The sequence below is a fragment of the Eptatretus burgeri genome, chromosome 5 (genome assembly GCF_056783735.1).
Source record: "Eptatretus burgeri isolate ZD-2024b chromosome 5, Ebu_testis_v1, whole genome shotgun sequence".
In the NCBI taxonomy this organism is placed as follows: Eukaryota; Metazoa; Chordata; class Myxini; order Myxiniformes; family Myxinidae; genus Eptatretus; species Eptatretus burgeri.
The window spans coordinates 50,454,389-50,477,144 of NC_140965.1; the positions used below are offsets into that span (position 1 = coordinate 50,454,389).

Sequence of the window (22,756 nt, forward strand, 5' to 3'; positions counted from 1 at the left end):
AAAATAAGCATAAAACAGAGAAAGAAAGTGTTGACTCTACTTTCAATCAAGCATCTAGAAATGTCTACCTGGAATTCAAGGAAACCTTGGACAATGGAACATCAGTGCTTCTATCAGACTTGTGCAAACATTACGGAGAATGTTTGGTCAAACTGGACATGGATCCTGACACTGCCAAACAGACACGGTCATTTTACGTTAAGAAAAAAAATGATCGAAAATTTTGGAGACAAGATAGCATTTTACAGTCAGATCGGATTGCCTGATGTTGTATGCTCCAGTAGCATAACAGTGGGACGTTTAGTTGGAGAGATGACTAAAGTTTCAGAATCCGATATCGAGCAAGACCTGGTTGAGAATGATGGTTCTGATTACAATGATTCCCAAATACTTCACTGTGCAGTTAGTATTATTTGCAGAGAGAAAGAAAAATTACAACCAACAACTGAATACCCAAATACCCAAGAAATTGATCTTAATGCATCAGCTGCGTTTGTTCCTGACTCACTCAAAAGCACACTTCAGTGGCTTATTGACAAGCAAGCGTTTGATTCAGCAGACCAAGATTACAAGTCAACAGAGACTACCGGACATAGATACATTTCTTTAGCCGAGTGCCTTATTTACTGCAGTCGTCGTGGTTAAAGTCAAGTTATACCACCATTCCATGTTGGCCTCATGACCCAATTACATCATGAATGTGGTAGCAGAAATCTGACACCCTAAATTCCTATGGGATGTGTGCGAGTTATGATGAGCTTAGGATATTTCAAACAGCTGCTGCAAAAGACCAGATCTCTCCAGCTGAAGATGGAGTCTATGTACCCCCAGGGCATCGGGCGGTTCGCGTGTTCAGGAGGGTGATGACAATGGCGGCCATTTTGTTTACGTAATTTAAGCAATGCTCCTCCATAAGGATTGTGGGTTATCTTTACGTTACAAATCAGATATATGGCCTTCCAAAATTATTTCAATCAGATGCTAGTATCATTTTATTACAGATCAGGACACAGGGACCCTCAATGTAAAAATAAAATACAAAAACTTAATAAAAATGGGGGCCATCTTGATGACGTCACTTGAACATGTTCCCCCAAGGGGATTCTGGGTATTTTTGGTGTGTGAAGTAGTCAGGGCCCATCTATATATTACTAAAACTCTCATCCTGCATATATGTATGTATGTATGTATGTATGTATGTATGTTCCCGAAATACAGTCAAAACATTACAAGATAGCACAAGAATTTTCGGCCCACCTTACTCACCATTCTCCTGCGGTGTGCAGTATCAAGTTTCATTAAAATCGGGCAATGAAAAAAATTATTAAAAAATCAATTCCCAATTCAGTGAAGTACTCTTCAGGAGAATTTGATCAATGCAAACAACCTCAGCGGTATAGTTCACTGGAGCTATCTTTTTCTTTTTCTTTTTTTTTTTTGAAATGATGTTTTTTATTAACCGCTGTCACAACGGGAACCCAACGGGTTCACGGGTCGTCTAATATTTTATAAAAATATCAAAATTAGCTGGTAGGAAGCGCGTTGCCACTTCACCCTCATTTTCATGCATAATCTGCAGCCCTATTTACCATGGACATGGATGAGCCATGAGTAGGCCCGAACAAAATTACTCTGTCACTCGTAAAGAGTTATTGGCTATGCTGTCTGCCATGAACCATTTCCACCCGTACTTGTATGGGCAAAAAATTTTGGTTCGAATCGACCATTCCTCCTTGCAATGGCTCTTACAGTTCAAGGAAACCGAGGACCAAATTGCGAAGTGGTTGGAAAAGTTGCAGCAGTACGATTTCAGTGTGACCCATAGAGTCGGGAAGGCCCATGGGAATGCCGAAGCAATCTCTCGACGCCCTTGTCTGGGAGAAAACTGTAAATTCTGAATGCGACATGAGGACAGAGACCAATTGGCAGACCCATCCCATAACATCTTCGTCCGGGTGGCAGGGAAAGTCTTGTCCACTAACTGCAGATGAGAAATTTGGAACGTTGGCTTGGAGCATGGCCCAGCGGGAGATCCCGCATTGGGGCCAGTGTACGAATGGGTCCGGGCAGGTAAGAGACCCAGTTGGGAACAAGTCACTCCCTCGTAGCACAGACAAAGGCTTACTGGGCTCAGTAGAAGACCCTAGAAGTGAATGATAACATCTTGGATCGCAAGTGGGTGGAAAGTCCCTCTGAAATAACTTCCTAGCTAATTATAGTCCCAGACCAATTTAAAACCACCATTTTACAATAGTTGCATGGTACCCACCCCAACAGCCATTTGGGCAGGACAAAAACAACATCTCGGGCCTGCCGGAGGATTTATTGGGTGAATATGGGGCGCGATATACAGGACTGGTGTCGAGCATGCGACACCTGCACTGCTAAAAAGGGACCGGCACAGAGGATGCGGGTCCCCCTTCAATTACACCAGGTGGGGGGCCCCCCTTGAGCGGGTGGCTATGGACATCTTAGGACCACTGCCCTGCACCCACCAGGGTCATAAATATATCCTCGTGGTTATGGACTATTTCACCAAGTGGCTGGAGGCCTATGCGCTCCCCTATCAAGAAGTTGGGGTTGTGGCACAGGCCTGCATGGAAGGTTTTGTATGCCGGCATGGGATTCCGGAAGAGCTGCACACTGATCAGGGTCAAAATTTTGAAAGCCAATTATTAAAAGAAGTGTGCAGTCTCTTGTCGATTCGGAAAACAAGAATAACGCCCTTAAGACCACAATCTGACGAGATGGTGGAAAGGTTCAACAGGACCTTATTACAACAACTGGCCCTTTTTACCACCACCCGTCAGGATGACTGGGACGAACATCTCCTGTATTTGTTGATGGCCTACCAAACTAGCCAGCATGGAGCCACCACATATAGCCCAGCGTTGCTCATGTATGGGTGGGAGTTGCAGGTTCCCGCTGATCTGCTGTGCGGTCCCTTGCCAGAACGTCCTGATAAACCGCCGAAGGAGGGATACGCCCATCATTTGGAGGAGGGTATGGAACGGGTCCATGCCTTCACGTGCAGCCACCTCCATATGGCGGGTGTAAAGATGAAGCGCAGGTACACCATCGGAGCCAGGCGAGCAAATACACTCCGGGGATGGAGATTTGGTTCTTCAATCCCCGGAGACGAAAGGGCAAATGCCCAAATCTCACGTCGCCTTGGCAGGGCCCGGAGGTCGTCCTGGTGCAGATCTGTGACGTGATCATTAAGATCCAAATGAGACCACAGGCTCTCCCTCAGATCATCCATGCTGACCGATTGAGACCCTACACCGGTGACCAGACACCCTCATGGATCACTCTGGCTTTAGAGACAGAGGCCAAGTCGAGCACCTCTGCGGATGCGGGGACTCACGTGGGTAGGAAATAGTGACTGCGACGCCCACATGGGGGTGCCAGCGATGGTAGCCTCCACGTGGGTACCGAAGCAGTGACCATGAGGGAGGGTGAGGATAAATTTAGGGATCGAGAGTGACAATAGGGACAGTTTAAAATTAAATCCAGACAATGAACATGTAGTGGGGACGTAGAGAGGTACAAGGGAAGACGAGGGTGCACGAGTTAGTTTGGGGAAATTAGTTAGGTAATGCTGTGTAGGTGAGTGGAAAAGTGTTTGTGTATGGTTAATAGTACAGTACAGTCAAAATGTCGGATGACCTCCCACAAATTGCAACAAAAGCAAACTCAACAGATTTTGATTCTTGGATATGTCCTAAGGGATCTTCCGGGGGGTGGAGGGGGGGGGTGAAGTCCTGAAATCATGGAAATCCAATATGGCTGCCACCCAGCTTTGGGGAAAATGAGAAAATTGTAAAGATTGATATTTTAATATGTAAATATATGTTTTTCTGCATTCTAATTGTTTCTAGTTATGGTCAGTATATTGATATACAATAATTGTTATAAAAAAGTGAAATGTATTGAGGGTAAAATAAAAAATTATAGCTTTTTTGTCCAAAAATGTCAATTTTTTTGTCCCGAAAAAAAAAAAAAATTTACCTGATGCTGATTTTGGCTCCTGGACCCCCAAAAAAAGAAACGTTGAAGACACAAGATGAAATCAAGTCTATGGCAATACAATATAATTATGTAAATCATTGAAACATGACAAAATTCACAATTCCACTCGGGGCAATCACATCTGCCTGACGAAGGTTTCGAAATGAAAATGAAAATTCACATTAAACTCAGAAACTACATCCATTATCAACTTACGATACATGTTGAGAAAAATCAAGCGTATTAAAGTTAGAACTCGACAATGTCGTCATCATCCTCATCATTGTCACATGGAGTGTTTGTGCAGCCAGAGCCCCCCTGCAGTTTCCACAAGCTGGAGTGCACTCAATGTTGTGCTTCTTGCATGTTCATCTCATGGTGCTACATTCAGCCTGGCAGTTGCACCTAATGACACGTAGCATCTTTTCAGGAGCTGGAGCTATTGATGTCTGAAGTGGCACAAAACCCTCGTCACACTTCTGCAAACCCCAGTCTGTCAGAAGAAGTTCATCTGCACATCCCTTCCATTCTTGGACTTGCAGATACACGCGCAGGCTGTGATACTTTGCTGCTTCTGATGTTGGTGGTAACGTCTGTGGTTGCACGTCAGAGGCGCTCCAAGCCACCTTGTCCCAGTACCGCTGATACCGGAGGGTGTCCAGGGTGTCAGTTGACTTTCCGTTGTACATTATCACCAACGTTTTTTCTCCTGCATCTGCCACATCACATACGGAAGCTGGATATGTATCAAAAACCTTGGCCTGTTCACGGAATGTGTTGTTTGCTTTGAACTTTTTGAGGGAAGCTCCCTTTCAAATCCCATGAAGACGAGATGTCGTGTCGCACCAAATAACTGCATGTAGAAACAGTATGTGCTTGCATATGTCTGTACCAATCATTTTCTTTGTAGCCTTGATGTTCCAGATGCGAGGCTTCTTCATGTTCTTCTTTGGCTCAGGCCAAAAGAAGAGGTCATGGGATTCTAAGCTTGCATGGTAGCATAGGAGGACGAGGAGATCTGTGTCATCACCAACTAAAACAGTGTTGGTGACAGTAGCAGACTGCACGGCCTTCAGTACAATCAGGAGATCAGCATCCCCTGAGGCATGGTGTGTCTCACAGTTCTTCTTCTGAAGCTCTTCACTCAACATAAAAATGAATCGCTGTTTATTCTGCCTATTGGCAAGAAACTGTTCTTTCTTCATTGTGAGATGCATGTCAGCTGTAAATGTCACAGTAGTGCCAGCATTCCCTTTAGACCGTCTCTGGTGTGTCATGTCCTTCGTGTTGGTACTCTCATAACCATCAAACACGACTATGGCATCTCCGTACCTCTTCGTTATATAATCAGTGTACTGGTGGCATATGTCTCTGTATGTAGATCCACGAGAGCATGGAATGCACTGAACAAGTGCCCCGCCATCCAAAACATACTGTTGCCCATCATTGGGGATATCGGCTAGGACATCGGATCCAAGAAGATCCCAGATGGCATCAGCAAAGACTGGCTTGTGTGCTTCTCGGAGCTGAAGAGAGGAATCAGAGGGCTGGTGGATAGCTGCACAGTTCATATTTGAAGGCCGACTCCATTTCTTCTGCTGTCTGTGCAACAGTGATCAGTCTCTGGAAGAGGAGTTGTGGGTCAACCTGGACTTGCTCTCCATCAATCTTGACAGATGAGTTCATGCTGAGGGTGACAACTTGGTCTTTCCTCTTAAATGTGTACTCGGCAGGTGTTTTCCCATCCATAGATTTCAATATTTTGGCTCCTACAGCATGTGTTGTATCGACGTTGACGGTGGCGTGTGCATGAACTCCAGTGGCAATGTTCCTCAGACATGGATCACTACTGAACAGATTCCGTTCCTGTAAATACTGAAGAGCTGATAGTGTGTCCTTCCAGTCACGAGATTGTCTTGCCTTGGTCATGTCCTTCTTCTGCTCTCCAGTGTTGTAGTTCACACCTGTGAGCTCCTGCATTGCCTGGTTTATTTCTGCACAGGCAGGCATTGATAGTAGCCATACCAGCCGTTGTTGCTCTGTCATTCCTCGCCCTCGTGTGAGCCCTCCCTCCCGCTGGTGTTCAAACTTCTCATCAGAACTTGTTCGATGATCAGGTCAGATGAAAGACCTGCCCACAGGCGATCACTTCGTCGAACCACATGGAACCCCTCATCAAAACGTTGTTGGACATTGGGATGTTGAGTTTTGAGGTTGGACATCTGCAGAAACACCCTCACAGATTCGGCATACAGGTTGTGGCCCGAGGCTGCCAGGTAAGGCAGCATTTCCTGGATGGCCTGCAGATGTAGTGCCCAGTTCCCAGTGCGCTCTGCCTGGATGTACTTGCGTAGAATGTCTAACATGTCCATATACTGAACCCAGAGCGCTGAAGTTCTAGAAGATATCTTTGCAGACTTGGCATGCTTCTGAAGGTGGTCTTTGATTCGTTTCAAGACGTCAGACTTGCATACTTCTTCCACAGACTGGGGTTGGCAGAAGTGTGACGAGGGTTTTGTGCCACTTCAGACATCAATAGCTCCAGCTCCTGAAAAGATGTTATGTGTCATTAGGTGCAACTGCTAGGCTGAATGTAGCACCATGAGATGCACATGCAAGAAGCACAACATTGAGTGCACTCCAGCTTGTGGAAACTGCAGGGGGGCTCTGGCTGCACAAACACTCCATGTGACAATGATGAGGATGATGACGACATTGTCGAGTTCTAACTTTAATACACTTGATTTTTCTCAACATGTACAGTAAGTTTATAATGGATGTAGTTTCTGAGTTTAATGCGAATTTTCATTTTCATTTCGAAACCTTCGTCAGGCAGATGTGATTGCCCCGAGTGGAATTGTGAATTTTGTCATGTTTCAATCATTTATATAATTATATTGTATTGCCATAGACTTGATTTCATCTTGTGTCTTCAATGTTTCTTATTTTTTTTGGTCCAAGAGCCAAAATCAGTATCAGGTAAATATTTTTTTTTGGGGACAAAAAATTGACATTTTTGGACAAAAAAAACTATGATTTTTTATTTTACCCTCAATACATTTCACTTTTTAAAATAATTATTCTTGTATATCAATATACTGACCATAACTAGAAACAATTAGAATGCAGAAAAACATATATTTACATGTTAAAATATCAATCTTTACAATTTTCTCATTTTCCCAAAAGCTGGGTGGTGGCCATATTGGATTTCCATGATTTCAGGACTTCCCCTCCCCCCCCCTGGAGGATCCCTTAGGACTTTTTTCTGTCACTGAGGATATATCCAGGAATCAAAATATGTTGAATTTGCTTTTGTTGCAATTTGTACGAGGTTGACCAAATATTTCTGCTAAAATGCCTGTTCTATAATGAATTATATATGAGTGTGAGGGCAGGGCAATAGCACGGTATGAATGTGAGTAACGGAATGTTTGGTGCGAAGGATTGAATGGGGGGAGTGGATCATACCCAAGGAAACCTGGATGTTAGTTTAAAGTTAGATAGGAGGATAAGGTAAATTTACATATGGATGTCGTTCTGGGGTTGGTGCTGATGGTGGAAAGTTTACCTCTTTATTGTGGGGTATAGGAGATAATGGACTGGCTGTGTGGTGTGGCTTGTGAGTGTATTGTTCTGATGACGCAGGCACCCCGGGTGTTGGGGCTCGTCGGCCAGGTGAGGCAGTAATGTGTTGGTGGACGCAGGTACCCGACCGAGGAGAGGGGCCTGGCGTGCCAGTGTAGTGTTCAGTGTAGTGTTCAATGGGCCCGGGTGCCCAAGCAGCGGGACCCGGGGCACCAAAATGCCATGTGGGCATCGAGGGGGGGGAGTGCCAGTGAGGGCATCCCCTATGTTAGGGTGAGGAGCAGGCAAGCTCAGAGGTGGCTCCAGCATCCCAGGGGTGCTAATGGTGAGTATTCAGGTGGGCAGACCACCAGTGGAGCCACATTACCCAGCCACAAAATTGTGTGATGGCACAGAAAATATTTGGTGGGCAAGGCCCAAAATTGTAAGAGCACCAATGCGTGGGCGATGAGAATTTGGCTGTTTAGAACCCCATTGTTTAACAATGGCCTCTTGGCAGGGTATAACCCCCGGGGACAGTTAAAAAGTATAACAATATTAGCGTAGTTAGGATTGATAAGGATCATCCCCATCCCCATCATAAGCACCACTCACCTTGCTGGATCATCTGCTCTGCATCCATTGCATCACTTACCTCAATGCACCATTTGCTCTGTGGCCTGTGTTCCACCCCCACCTGTTCTGTGGACTGTCACTCGCTGCAGCCTCATACCAGGTGACATCGTTCCAATTATCATGGTGGTTTTGTTTTCTTTTGGTTGAACTGCATTTACTGCTGCAGCATGCTACCGCACTTATGGACTGCCCCCTTTGCTGCAGCGCCATATGAGCCACATACCAGTCTCATGCCACACTGCTTCACTCTTTGTGCCACAAATTGCCCCGACCATGAACTGCACCAACGTAGCTCAGTGGAGGAAGTGGCTCAGTTCTTGTTGCTTCTTGTTTTGATCAATTTTGTTCAGAAGGCCACAATATTTATGGCCTGTATGCCGGTCACTGGCCTGCCAGTTTGTTTTTGTTAGGTGTGCTGGTGAAGGGCATGAAGAGCATGAAGATGGCAAGAAGTCAACAGGTGTCCCCCCTCCACAATTTTCCTTTTGAATGTCTGTAGGTCCTGGGTCAGAAATTGTATATAGTTGTATGGAATTGTGAAGATTATTAAAGCCCACTGGTTTATGTTTTAGTTTCAAAAATTCCAGCAATTTCGGTGTTGCATAGGTTGTTTGTGTGACTCAGGTAGTTCCTAATGCATCAGGTGGGACATATCTACTTTAAATTGTTGCACACACTAAAGGGTAGAGTTAAAACGTACAAGGTAGGGGTAACTTCACCTGTATGTCACATGGTAATGCTAACTTCTAATGGCAATGATGTAATTTTAACTGGTCTCCAGCTGTTGAACAACACGAGACAAGTCTGGGATAGGGGAAGCGGTATTGTTATGGATTTCAGAATCGTATCCTCAGGCAGTTATTTCTATAAATGCATGTTATAAATATATAAATATAAATACAATAGACCCATCCCCTTGTCTGGTGGGATTCTAACTTTTTGATGCATTGGAGAAGGGTATAGAACAGATTCCCTTTTCGACGCGTTCATGCACAGCCATTAGCTCAACGGAGGCCCATTGCACTGCTTTCCTTCAGGACACATTGGCATAAAAATAGACGATTTATTTTCACTTTGGACTTTTGATTAAACACACCACGGGCTTTTCCTGAACAGTTTTTTTTTATTATGGTCAAATATGGCTGTGGATCATTAACCTCAGGACCAACTTCTTTCATCGACGTTCGACACCCACTTCTCTTTCACTGACATTTGACATCAGTGTGACCACTCGTTGGCTTTTTTTCACAAGATCTTGGCTATTCGTTGTTCACCTTGGCGTTTTGGTTTTCTATAGGTTTACTTGGCGTATAGGTTTTTCTATTATGATCGCTTTTCTGAAACCTTATGAATTCTTGGCTTTTTTTCATTGGCTCACCTTGGCATTTATGAAAATGAGAAGTGGTCACACTGTTTGACATCAACCTTTTTCCATTGGCGCTTAGTGGCCCATTCGGCAGCTCCATGGACGCTGGTTGGCCACTGCTCGTGTCAGGCTGAATGGGGATGCGATGGCCGTTGTTGACATTTTGTGAGCGCTTCACGCCCCCAATCGGTTGTTCCGGCAAATGGCTGCTTTTTGGCACTCGTCCAGTGCCCCGAACATGGTGTCGTAGGCCGGGCCTGTGTTAATTGGGAGTTGCATCTCGCTCGATTGTGAGAAAGGGATGATCGCGAGATTGACGGTTGGAGGTCACGTGCCGTGATATGCCATTAGGCAAGCAAGCTGGATTTGGCTGATGTCTGCTTGAGGCTCCGCCCACAATGGTCGCCTATAAAAAGGATGGGAGTACAGCCACCGAACGTTGGTGACGGTTCCTTACAGCTCCTGACTGTTGGTTACAACTCCGAACAGCTGCCCGTTGGTTATGGCTCCTGATGGTTCCTTACAGCTCTTAACCGTTGGTGATAGTTGCTGAGAGCTCCTGACAGTTGCTTCCAGCTTCTGTTGGTTGCAACTCCTTACAGCTGTCCATTGGTTACAGCTCCTGACGGTTGCACCCTTCCTGCTGGTTCTGCTCGGTACCTGCTCTTGGTGTACCTGATTTTTGGCATTGACGACGTGACGCCGATTGGTGTTCGAGCCTGTTTGCTGGTGGGTGCACCGTGAGGCAGGGCGCTAGCAGCGGACCAAAGCATGCTCACACATTTTGGGTTATTTTATGAGACGCACGATGACTTCTGCCTTGATAAGCCGAGACCGGAGTTATTTTTCCCCCTGAATTATCTGGGTCCCCATGTCTAGTTTTTTATTGTTAACTAAGGCATCGTGATAAGCATCTGCTCTTTGTCTATTTTTCTATCAATGCCTGTTGAATTCTTGAGTTGTGTGAGATTATTAGGGTACCCAGTCAGGACTGGGTAACCTATTGTTTTTCTTCTGTTTATTTCTTATTTTTCTTCCGCCGGCAATTTGCGGGTTCTTTCGCTTTAAAAATCATTTTCTCAGGAATGCTAAGTCCGATCGACACGAAATTTTCACCATAGTATGTATCTTTTTTGATAGCAAACTCAATTGATAATTGTGACGTCATAGGTCACGTGGTACGGGCGCCATCTTGAAAAAAACGATAAACTTTGGATCTCTGTATCTCAAACCATGCAATGGAATTTTTTTTTCGCTTCATACATTTTAGTGAACTTCCAAAGGGGAAGACGGGTGATTTTTCGTCATCAGTGAAGCGGCATCCCGGTGAAAATTCGTCAAGTACAATGCTGCATAGGAAAAATCTGAAACTTCTTGTGCCTCATCTGCACAATTCACCGTAGAAAAAAAATATATATTATGACGTCATAGGTGACTTGGTTCAGCAGCCATCTTGTTTTGATTTAAAAAAAAAATACTTCTCCAGAATGGCTGGACAGATTGAGCCAAAACTTCACACATTCCCCATGACGTCCTTTTTCAAGTTTGTTCATTTCTTATTGATGTCACATGGTTTGGTGGCCATCTTGAATTTATCCTAAAACCTTCAAACATCTTCTCCAGAACAGCTGGTCAGATCAAGGGGAAACTTCATATAAGTATTGCTCATGAGTAGTCAATATAAGTTTGTTAATTTCTAATTGATAGGTCACATGGTTTGGCAGCCATTTTGGATTCAAGAAAAATAGTAAATAATGTTTTCTCTGGAATCGCATAACCTATCGAAGCAAAAATTTGCAACTATCATCTTCCATACATGGTAAAAAATTATGACTTCGCAAGTCACATGGTTTGGCAGCCATCTTGGATAGAAAAACGCACCTTATCCGATAAACACGAAACTTCACACACGTATTCCACTGGAGGATTGGAGGTGGTCACATGGTTCTTCAGCCATCTTGGATTGAAAATTAATAAATTTAAAAATCTTCTACTCCAGAACGGCTGGACAGATTGATGGAAAAATTCACACACACTTTCCCCAAGACATCCTTTCCCAAGTTTGTTAATTTAATTGATGTCACATGGTTTGGCAGCCATATTGAATTTACCCTAAAACCTTCAAACACCTCTAGAACGGCATCAGATCAAGGGGAAATGTCACAAACGTATTACACACGACAAGTGAATATGTTTGTGAATTTCTAATTGATAGGTCACATGGTTTGGCAGCCATGTTGGATTCAAGAATTATATTAAATAATGTTTTCTGTGGAACCACATGACCTATCAAAGCGAAACTTGACAAATATAGTATACCCCCATGCCTGCAAGACGGTAAAAATTATGTCAAGTCACAAGGTTTGGAGGCCGTCTTGGATCGAAAAACACATCTTGTCCAATCAACACGAAACTTAAGCATAATCCACTTCCCCATTAGATGGAGAATTTAAATTTATGTTGTAATCGGGCACATGGTACGGCAGCCATATTGGATTGAAAATTAATAACTTAAAAAGTCTTCTCTGAAACAGCTGAATAGATCGAGGCGAAATTCCACATGTATGACCGCATCCCCATGACGAACAAAAAGTTCTCCCCCCCCCTTTGATGTACGACACATTGTTTGGCAGCCATATTGGAGTGAATGGAAAATATTAAATAATGTTTACTCTGGAACTGCTACATCAATAAATGTGAAACTTCAGAGAGATATTGCAGCAGACATGCGGAATGAAGTTTAAATTTCAACTCGATCGGCCCCATGTTTTGGCAGCCATGTTGGATTGAAGTATAAATATTAATTAATGTTTACTCTGGAACCGCTGCTTCAATATATGCGAAACTTCACAATTATAATGTAGCCAACATGCGATTAAAATATCAACCCGATCGGCCACACGGTTTGGCAGCCAGAAATATTTAATTACTGGTGAAGGTGCCCGTCTTCGATGGGCGTCACTGGCAACATATGGGTAAAAGACAGATAGCATGAATGTATTTTAAACAATATATTATATCATTTTTATCCATTGATTTATGAGGATGTTCAATATCACGGTTAGGATCACGGCTTAGGCTTGGACTTGGGGGTATGCTTGCAGCAGAATTTTCATCAGAGGAGTGACTTGAGGAGTCTTCATATTCCTTGTTATTATTGGCATATGCCATCACGATCGAACTCTTACTTGTGAGATGGTTGAAGAAGTACTTTTACGGAGCGGTAGACTCAAGGCTCACTGAAGGCTCGAAGGCTATTTCTGTCGGTTCAAATTTCAAGGATCAAGCGGCCATTGTTGTTCAATTCAAGTTGGGTTGCCCGATTTTTATGTGCACGTGCTCAATCCCGCACCCACCCGGAAAAGACCCAAGTACACTGTCAGTACTCACCTCCACACTAAAACGATGATCATGATTTTGGGTTTAACCGTAACTGACCGGGCGATACTTTGTTGGCAGCGGGTATCGGTCGATGAAAATTTCAAAACGGCAACCATGTATTAAAAAAGCAAAGAAATACTTTGTACTTAGTCAGAAAGTCATGGTTTTGTGAAGAAACTACGGCACATGGAAAGTGCAAATTCGTCAGGTATGAACTCAACTGTTTTCTCCCCAAATGGAGTGTGATTCTGAGCTGAACTCATCTTAGTGGTCCTCTAAAAAAATGGGAAACATTTTTATTTTTTTTGTGCAATAATTCCTCCCATTTTGTAAATGAGGTTTTTGAACTGTTAAACTACCATAATCATAAAAACAAATTTTGAGGGGCCTCTTAAGGAAGACTATAATATCATCTCTATATATCTGTCAAAGCTTGTTTCATTTCATGCAGTAACAAAAATCTGATGGTGAACAAAAAAAAGGGGTGTGCCGAAATATTAATATAGATTTTGAGGGGCCTCTTAAGGAAGACAATAATATCATTACCATATATGTCAAAGCTTGTTTCATTTCATGCAGTAACAAAAAAGGGGCATGCCAAAATATTAATATAGATTTGAATCTGAGAACTTTTAGAGTTTTGTTGTTTTTTCCAGTAGGCTCCCTTGGTTGCACCTGAAAGGGTTTGAGGGTACAGGAATAGCAATTCAATTGATACCGCCAATGTCCCCAGGAAAAAGGGCTGACTCCATACGTAATAATTAGATTGAACACTTTGTGCTACCCGGTTTACAACTCGTCAGTCCCACGCTGTATCGAAGCAAGGCTGTATTTATATCACTCTTAAATAACGTTTTCTCTGGAACCACTTATCCTATTGAATTGAAACTTTGCGACTATCATTTAAGTCTCACGTTTTATCAAAGGCGGATATCTGGGTACCCGGTCATCACTGCCAGCAGTTATAAAGTGGCAGTTCTAGTTTTGATTGAATTGAATTCATCCATTTACACCAAGGAAATAAAAAGTTCTTCAGTTTATTTATTCTTCTTCATAATAAATTCCTTGTTGATATTTCAATCTGTCCGTGCTTGTCCTTTCCTTCCATTGATCCAGCATTGTCCGAACCTGGATAGACTGAGGGAATTCCCAAACTAATTAACCTGTCATCGTCGGCCACCCTAATTAAGATCTAATCAAGATGAGATTGGTGCTTTGCCGAGGGCGCGCTCCCCGTTCAGGAAGCCACGTGACCTCCACTTAAACGGCAAAATTAGACGGTGAACACTGGAACTCGTGGTTAACCGATTGGCGTTCGTGGTTCAAAAGCAACCCACCGTACCACAACGTTAATTGTGAATGGTGGCCCCAACTCTGGCTCTTTCAAGGAGAAACGGGGATTAACCCCCTCAGAAGACACTCGGGACCCGTGGCCGTAACAATATTCAGGTCCTTTCCTGTAGGCCACTTGGTCTTAAACATTGTCTCAAGAGTAGTGGAATCCCTAATATGCTGGCAAAAACGGTCAGATTGATGGTTTGTATTTCATCCTGGTCATCCAAGAGGATATGTGAGCAATTTTGAATGGTAAAAAAGTAAAAACAAATACAAAAGGCTCAAAAGATATTTATTTATTCTTTTTTAAAAAAATGATTAAATACATATATATGTATATACATATATATGTATAATTATATATACATATACATATATATAAATATATATACCACAGAGCCAAGTTCACATAGAAGATCATTTGTCATCCTAAGAACATGGCCAGCTATGTTTTACAAAGAGCCATAACAAAAGTCAATGTTGTAACATGATCAAAGTGAAAATTTATTCCAACAGTGGCTGAAAACCTGAGCCCAATGACCCCTCTTAAAGGAGCCTTTACCCAATAACCTCTCAACCAGCATAGTTCGCTTGTTACTGAGGCTGCTGCCCTTTCGGTGTGGTTTTCCGTCTCTTTAAACGTTCTCGCCAGTCGATGGGCAGGGCTTCGAAGTTGGGGTTCCTCTCGGCCTTTCCACTGCAAAAAAAAAAAAAAATAAATAATAAAACAAAATATAAAATGGCAATTATGGACGATGTGGCCAAAGGATAAAACTCACAGCAAATTGAGGTTGGGATGTTCAAATAAGGAGCAAGGTAAGAGAAACAAGACGAAGTAAAAAGCGGAAACTTGTGATGCGAAATAGAAGTGCCAAATGCAAGCATTTCCTGGATGTGGAATAAAACTCCCATACGTAATTAATTGCTGCATTTTCCATTCCTGGATACGTTGCTGTGGATTGAGTTCCTCTTCATCACTTTCTTCACGCTCTTCATCTTCGAGCTCACGTTGAATGCTCTTCCATTTCTCCACCAACGGGGGCATCCTGCCCTTGCTCTTTCCACCACGAACCTACCATGCACACATCACACCTGCTTGAAGCACAATTGCAACATGTAATGACCTGCACTCTACTCGCTCATAAAAAAAACAATCAATCAAACCTCATGCTGCTGATGTAATTCGACCAACATTTGGTACGTTTGATCTCCATGTGAAATAGGTCGAGATCGGTACAATTAATATTTGGTCATTTTGTTTCTTGAAGACAACACAAGATAGTTTGGGATGAAGGGATTTTTCAACTCCACACTGGATTTTGTCACCTTGTCACTTACGGATGACGAGCTGAAATCTAGCGGCTCACAAAGTGGGAGAAAAAGGATGGGTGAGGACAGGAAGGGGAAAAAGCAGGGTCCGGGAAGAAGTGGGTGAGGGGGGAGGTGCTGGGGTTGGGAGGGGGGGCAGGCAAACACATAACCCTCCACTTATGTTGCATTTCCCAGGGGAGGTCAAGTGATGAAATGATAGTGGGACGATGGAGTGGGGGGTGCGTCAGTGAAATAAATATTTTGAGGGACCACAAGTGAAACGTGGCTTCACCTTCTTTCCCACGGCTATCAAATTATCTCACCTCTGTCAGCACTGGGTTGAGAAAATTAATACTCCCCAAAAAATAACTGCACAGTAACAAATTTGTGTGCACGTGATTATTACAAAATCATACCATATTACTCATTTATCGAGACTTCAATGTAGTCTTTGAGCAAAGCAGACTTTTGAATCAAGTTCTCCAGTGTTATATAAAGAAGTAGTACAATGTATTTATTTGAACTTTAGTGTAGGAGGTTGGCTACACAGCCATAAAAAGCCAAGGTTAAAATTGGAATAAAAGTTGTAGTGTAAGCCATTGTTGCATTCATAGGATAATAAAACAGTACCTTCTTTCCTCTCTTGCTCTTTTCTGCAACTGGAGCAAGTGGAGCAGCAGGTGACGAGGAAACAGGAATCAAGTGAGGAGCGAGGGGTGCAGGAGAGAGGACAGAGTCTTGAATTGGAGGGGCGTCAAGCTCCATAACGCCCGACCAGGTCACTGATGTGGCCAAACAAGTCTGAGAATCCTCTGGCAAAAAACACACCACATCCACAGACTAGTTTTACACAAAGCTAGAAATGGAAATTAGATTCTAATTTGAACAAGAGCTCAAGTGAGCACAATATATGCCCAAACAAGAAGGTATATACAGAATTGTGCAACCACATGGAAAAATGGCAACCACTTTCGATGACGAACGTATGTCGCGACGCACCGTCTCCAGTCTGTACCTATGTACCAAATATGAAACGTGAAAGTTGAAAACTTTGGGAGTTAGAGTGCGGACAGGAATGGACGGTATCACATAATACGCCCCGATATATATATATATATATATATATATATATATATATATATATATATATATATATATATATATATATATATATATATATATATATATATATATATATATTGTTGCGGTATTCGCGCCCGCCGGCGTGCTGACGGCCACGTAACTCGAATCGCGGCACGTCGCCCACCGGACGGACAATCCAGTCGTGACCCTCTCGGACTAACGCCGGGAACCAGTCACGGGTGGACCTTTCGGTCTCACCGCGATCGAGCCAATCAGCCCCCGCGTGGGATAGGGTTGCTCGCCAAATTCGACCTACCTAAGTACCCACGCGGAGGGTAGACCGGGCGATCGCACCTCGCCGCAGGTCGACTTCGGACACGGGCCACTTAAGCGACCCGTTCCGTACTATCGGGATAACCGAGCGGTGTTATCATCGACCTCGACGGTTCGATTAATTATCGGGCGTATTTCAGCCCACTACCAACCCTTTACGTGAAGCAAGATGAGGATTCAATGGAGGAAATGACAAAGCGAAGCGGGAAACAGTTCAACACAAAGCACATTTATTCGCGGCACACGGGAAGCACACATATACAATTCCACCAAAAGCACACAGAAAAGAAAAACAATTCCATTTACACAAAAAGCAAATATAAAAGCGAAAACACAATGCAGAGCTAATACCGACTACCGAGCACACGGCAACACTTATACAATTCTACTTCACAGACGGCGCCGACAACACACCCAAAACCAAGGAAAGAATACCCTCAAGGATGAGGCGGGCCTGAGGCCGAGACCGGGTCGCGCCTACCCGTCTGGTGATGAGACGAGGAGCGGCGATGGCGCCTCAACTCCGCGGGCCTCGCGGGCAGTGTCTGGTAGGGGGTGGGAAAGGGGCTCCCTTGGTCGCACTATCTCAGCACGGGGGGAAACAGGAGGGGGTTGCTGATGCTCGGGGTATAGAGGATCTTTATTATCCCGCGACGAGCGTCTCCACCTCGGCCAGGTCGCGCTGTCGGCCTCCCTCGGGTGCAGCTCCCTGCACGACGTGAGCACCCCCTCGTCTGGTGTCGCCGCTTCTCCACAGCTCCGTCCCCTCCGTTCCGACTCCAATGCACACGACGAGCAGCTCCACCGCCCGCGAAGTCTTGACTCTCTGTTTCCGACTCTCCTACTCTCCGCCTCTGGACTCTTCGTCTACTGACGAACACGGTCCTTTTATCCGCCCTGTAGCTTCGCCCTCTCATCTTTGACCCCCTCCCTTCGACCTTTCACCTCGCTCCCCATTGGCCCGAGAAAAAGTGGGCGTGAAGGCTTTTTGATCCATAAATTTGCATATATCGATCGCCCTGGGGGCGGGGCCAATTCGCCCCTCGCTCACCGATTGGACGGCAAAAAGTGGGCGTGTCATTTTTGATCCGTTTTTGAAGCACAAAATCCGTGATTTTGTACACGCTGTTCGACGCGCGCCCTGCACGAGTCCAACACCGGTACCCACAGCGGGGCAAGAACGGTGGCGATGCTACGGTTGCGAGGTGTGACGGGAAGGTCGTGGCGGTTGTGGTGAAGCGGCGTTGTGGTTGGTGGTTGATGTTGTGATTGTGGTGGTAACAATGGCGGTTGGTCCAAAATAAAGATAGTAAAAGAAAAACGGCTATCCTGAAGAGTCGCAGCACGCATAAATGACATGTATTCCCACTAGACAACGGGTTTGGGCCTAACTACACATGTACTTACCGAGATACCTCACCTAAGGGACCTGAATGGCGGTTTGCGAATTTGGTAACCACAACAATATATATATATATATATATATATATATATATATATATATATATATATATATATATATATATACATATATATATATACACATATATATATATACATATACATATATATATATATATATATATATATGTATATATATATATGTATATATATATATATATGTATATATATATATATATATATATATATATATATATATATATATATATATATATATATATATATATATATATATATATATATATATACATATATGAAGCCTGGTGTTGGCGCAGTGGTTAGGGCAGCGGCTTGGGATCCAAGAGGTCCTGAGTTCAAGCCCCGTTGGGCCACTGAATTAATACACCAGGGGGATGACTCAGCCTGTCATCCTTCCGAGGTCGGCGAAATGAGTACCAGTATACTGGGCCGGTGTATACCCCGGTTAAAATACGTGTACCTTATCCCTGTGTCGTAAGAGGCGACCAGGGTTGCGTCAGGAAGGGCATCCGGTGTAAAACATGTGCCAAATCACGATGCGGATCATACGGATTATCCGCTGTGGCGACCCCTAACGGGAGCAGCCGAAAGAAGAAGAAATATATATATATATATATATATATATATATATATATATATATATATATATATATATATATATATATATATATATATATATATATCGGGCGTATAAAAATTATGAAGAATCTTCTTCTTCCCCTTTTATAAGGGGTGAGGGTCCAATGGTACCAAGCTTCCACCCTGCTTCTACCACAATACTCCTAAACTTCCCCCTCTCCTCAGCCATCTCTCTTCACTCACCCCCACCTTATGGACCCCTCCTCAAACAATCCTTCTATCAACCACAGTCTACCTTTTTTTCCTCCTTCCTTGCTCACTCAACCTATCCATTCTCTTCCTCCATCCGTAAGTGTCTAGCCCACTTCAGCCGGCTCTTTATTAAGCTCATCTACAGACCAATCTCCTCTCTCAGTTCATCCATCCTCCTTCTATTCCACGCTCTTCACTCCACAATGATGGGTGAAACTGCAGAATTTTGAAAAAAGGAAAAATGAGATTTTTCCAAGGGGGTCTGGGGGTATGCTCCCCCAGAAAATTTTGAAAAATTGATGTCAAAATATGCATTTTAGGGATGATCCTGTCAATATTGTAACAAAAAAACAACTATGCAAATGAAAGTGATATTTGGGGCAGAATTTATTTTTAATTTCACCTGAACATTCATTGCAGAAGCCTTGTGTTGGCTTAACAGTTAGGGTGGCTGGCTTAAGATTTGAGGGTCTCCTCTGTTGAATTTACACCAGGCGGAGTGACTCAGCCAGTCATCCTTCTGAGGTCAGCAAAATGAGTAACAGGGGGCACTGTATCAGCGTTGGCTAGCGGTCGGAGTCGTGAACGTATAAGTGATGGGATTACGTCTGAAAGGAGTTCAAGTGCCACAAGGGAATAGTAAGTTGCCAAGGTACTTCGCTGAATATCCCTCTGGAATATGGCAGGGCCAAAGGCAGGAATGTTAATGAAGGATCCAAGGAGAAATCAACTCCGGACTTTAACGAGTTTCACCAAACCACGTAACGCGAGACGTGCAAGGTACCACAAAGGGAAAAAATAGCTCTTTACACACGAGTCACATGAAGGTGCCAATACCAAGGCAAAAATCATTACCAGCGAAACTCCACAATAAGGGTTGGCGTTTCAGCACAACACCAGGCACAGAAGATGTCTGTCTCTCTCTCTGGAATGGAATGCATCTGATAGACACCAACAAATGGTGGCCGTTCGCACCCAAAACACCAAGCAGGCAGATCTTTAATGGGGAAGGAAAAGACGTACGAAGTATTCGGAATCCGAGTCCAACCTAAAAGAGATTTCCGTTTTTCTCTCTTAAAACTTGCTTTTAAATATTTTCCTTTGATAAAGGTTTGTTTATTGCTTGCATATAGTTAAATTTTTGTTTGTGTTCTGATGTTTTTTTTTTAAATGATTTAAGATATAACCAATAATTGTATTTGGAGAGACGGGCCGAGTAGAAACACTGCGCAGCAAGACTGATGTGGAAAACACTGCTGACCCAGAAAAGGGGGAGGGAATCACCTCCCCCCCCCCACCACAATCCTCCATGTATCTTTCTCCCTCTCTTCTGGAGTTTTGAGATAAAGAAAGATACGGTGATTGTTAATGCAGATGTCTTGTGAAAGTTCCATGAACAGGGACCCTGTTGATCGTTCAAACCAAGGAAAGACTCCCATATATGGCGCTTCTCCGGACCCACACTCTTATCGGATAAACCATGAAACATGCTCTGTGCAAGGGCAGGTCAGGCCACTCACCTCAAAAAGGGTCTTGCTCAGAGTAATGCACCAAAAAAAAAAAGTATATCAGGAAGGGTGACTGAAGTTATGGAGAGCAGATTGTTTTACTTGCTCAATCATTCTGTTCGACCTGTGCACAGGTGTTTGGTTGGTTGTTTAACGGATCGTTTGTTTAACTAACTGTTAGTTTAAACGATTATTAAACAGATTGTAGTTTGATTGATTGGCTGCTTAATGGTTTGATGATTTAAAAAGAAATTATAGACCTGTTCTTGACTTCTTGTGCTGGGTGTGATGGTATATTATCTTTGTGGTGATTAGACTATTAAAATTTGCCTGATTGTGTCTCTCCAAATCGAAGCATTGTAATTCAAGGTCCAGGGTTCGAACCCTGATACAGAGACCGTACAACCCACTCATCTCTCTTCCATTGCACCAGATTCCAAAACCCCACCTGATCAACCCGAGCTCAGGAATATTTACATATTATAACATTAAAGGCAAAATGATGCCGCGACAGATGGCACGCAAGTTCTCCTTGACCTTTTGTGAGACGATTGAAGAAGAATAAATAGTAATTCCTGTCTCGGTGATGACTCAATTAGTCTTCTCCAGCTATTATAAATCGCCCAAGAAGGATGAATGAGTGTCACAGCCTTTCATTCTGATTGGGGATATTCTGTCTTTTCCTTTTCCAATTTCCTCGTCTTCTTCAAACTCAATTTCTCTACATTTTCATTCCAAAGAGCATCATTCTAATCACAAATTAAAACATCATGAATAGAACAAAATAAAATGTTAACAAACATTCACGATGTAAACGACTATATCAATGCCATTCCAACGTGGTATCCAGTACAGATGAATACGCAACACTGATGTACACACACGGTCTCCTGCCTGGCAGACATCTTATCATGGTAACGTGCTTGCAATATTTTGTACCCGGGTAACTTCTATAAAAATAGCTCATCATAAAAACTACCGTGGGACTAATTCACACAATCGTGGTTCTGTTCTGTTCTTGCGTATGGCAGCTTGGCTGCCAGGTAGCTATCATTTCTTGGAAGCACGGCTGTTCTGCTGATGCTGTGCCTCTTGACCAGTACAATGGTACTCATTTCGCCAACCTCGGAATGATGACAGGCTGAGTCAACCCTACCTAATGTTAACTCGGCAGCCAACGGGGATCAAACTCAGGACCCGAAAATCCTAAGCCAGCCACCCTAACCACTAAGCCAACACCAGACGATTATCATGGTCATGATGCGTTATTGCGTTAGCAATGCACCCCATCCGGATGAAATGGGTGAAGAAACGAATCAGTAGATCAGAATCACAACTCAATTCCCAACAATCAGGGCATGCCTTTCTGATGATGAACATACGGAAACCTCCGTATGGGTTGTGACAAAAATATGGATTTCCCCAAAATATGGAAGGAGTTTCACCCATGCACAATCCTCCTGACCCAGTCACAGACTATCAACCTCTGTTGTTGTGTCTGTCAGTGACACCGTTTCGAGACCGTAAAGGTAGGCCGGCATCATGCAAATCCCAAAAACTATCTGATCATTTAATCTCACTTTCCAAATATATATGAAACAAATTCACCAAACAGCAAATGCATCTTCAGGAAAATTTCCAATAATTTGTGGTGACAACCACGTCTTTCCTCCACGGCGCCAACTGGTTGCGCAGTGTATGTGATGCGGCGCTTTGTCGTCAATTGCAGGCACAGCTCAAACTCCCCGATTGGTAACTGAAAATAGTCTCCACAAATGACTGGGAAATTCACTCGAGTTACAGTTGCTGCTTCACGCTTCAAATAAGCCATAAAGTTTAAAAACGACAATCATCGGGCCGAGCGATTTGCACTTCATACATTTTCCACTTCAAGTTCACCTTGAGTGCAACACTTTAATCAGAACCATTTTCCCCGAATCCTTACTCTCTGGGC

The 22,756-nt window shown here is 43.5% G+C and overlaps 1 protein-coding gene across 1 annotated transcript in view; it reads right to left on the reverse strand.

The window, feature by feature from the left end:
* Positions 1 to 14,577: 14,577 nt before the first annotated feature.
* The window catches only part of FNBP4 (formin binding protein 4), a 61,571-nt gene continuing 53,392 nt past the window's right edge, over positions 14,578 to 22,756 (reverse strand). Inside the window, exons 14-16 of the mRNA XM_085881837.1 lie at positions 16,238 to 16,419; positions 15,211 to 15,368; positions 14,578 to 14,993 (exon numbers count right to left, since the gene is read on the reverse strand). Of these exons, the coding sequence (XP_085737963.1) occupies positions 14,891 to 14,993; positions 15,211 to 15,368; positions 16,238 to 16,419 (443 nt within the window). The 3' untranslated portion in view covers positions 14,578 to 14,890. The remainder of the gene's footprint in view (positions 14,994 to 15,210; positions 15,369 to 16,237; positions 16,420 to 22,756) is intronic.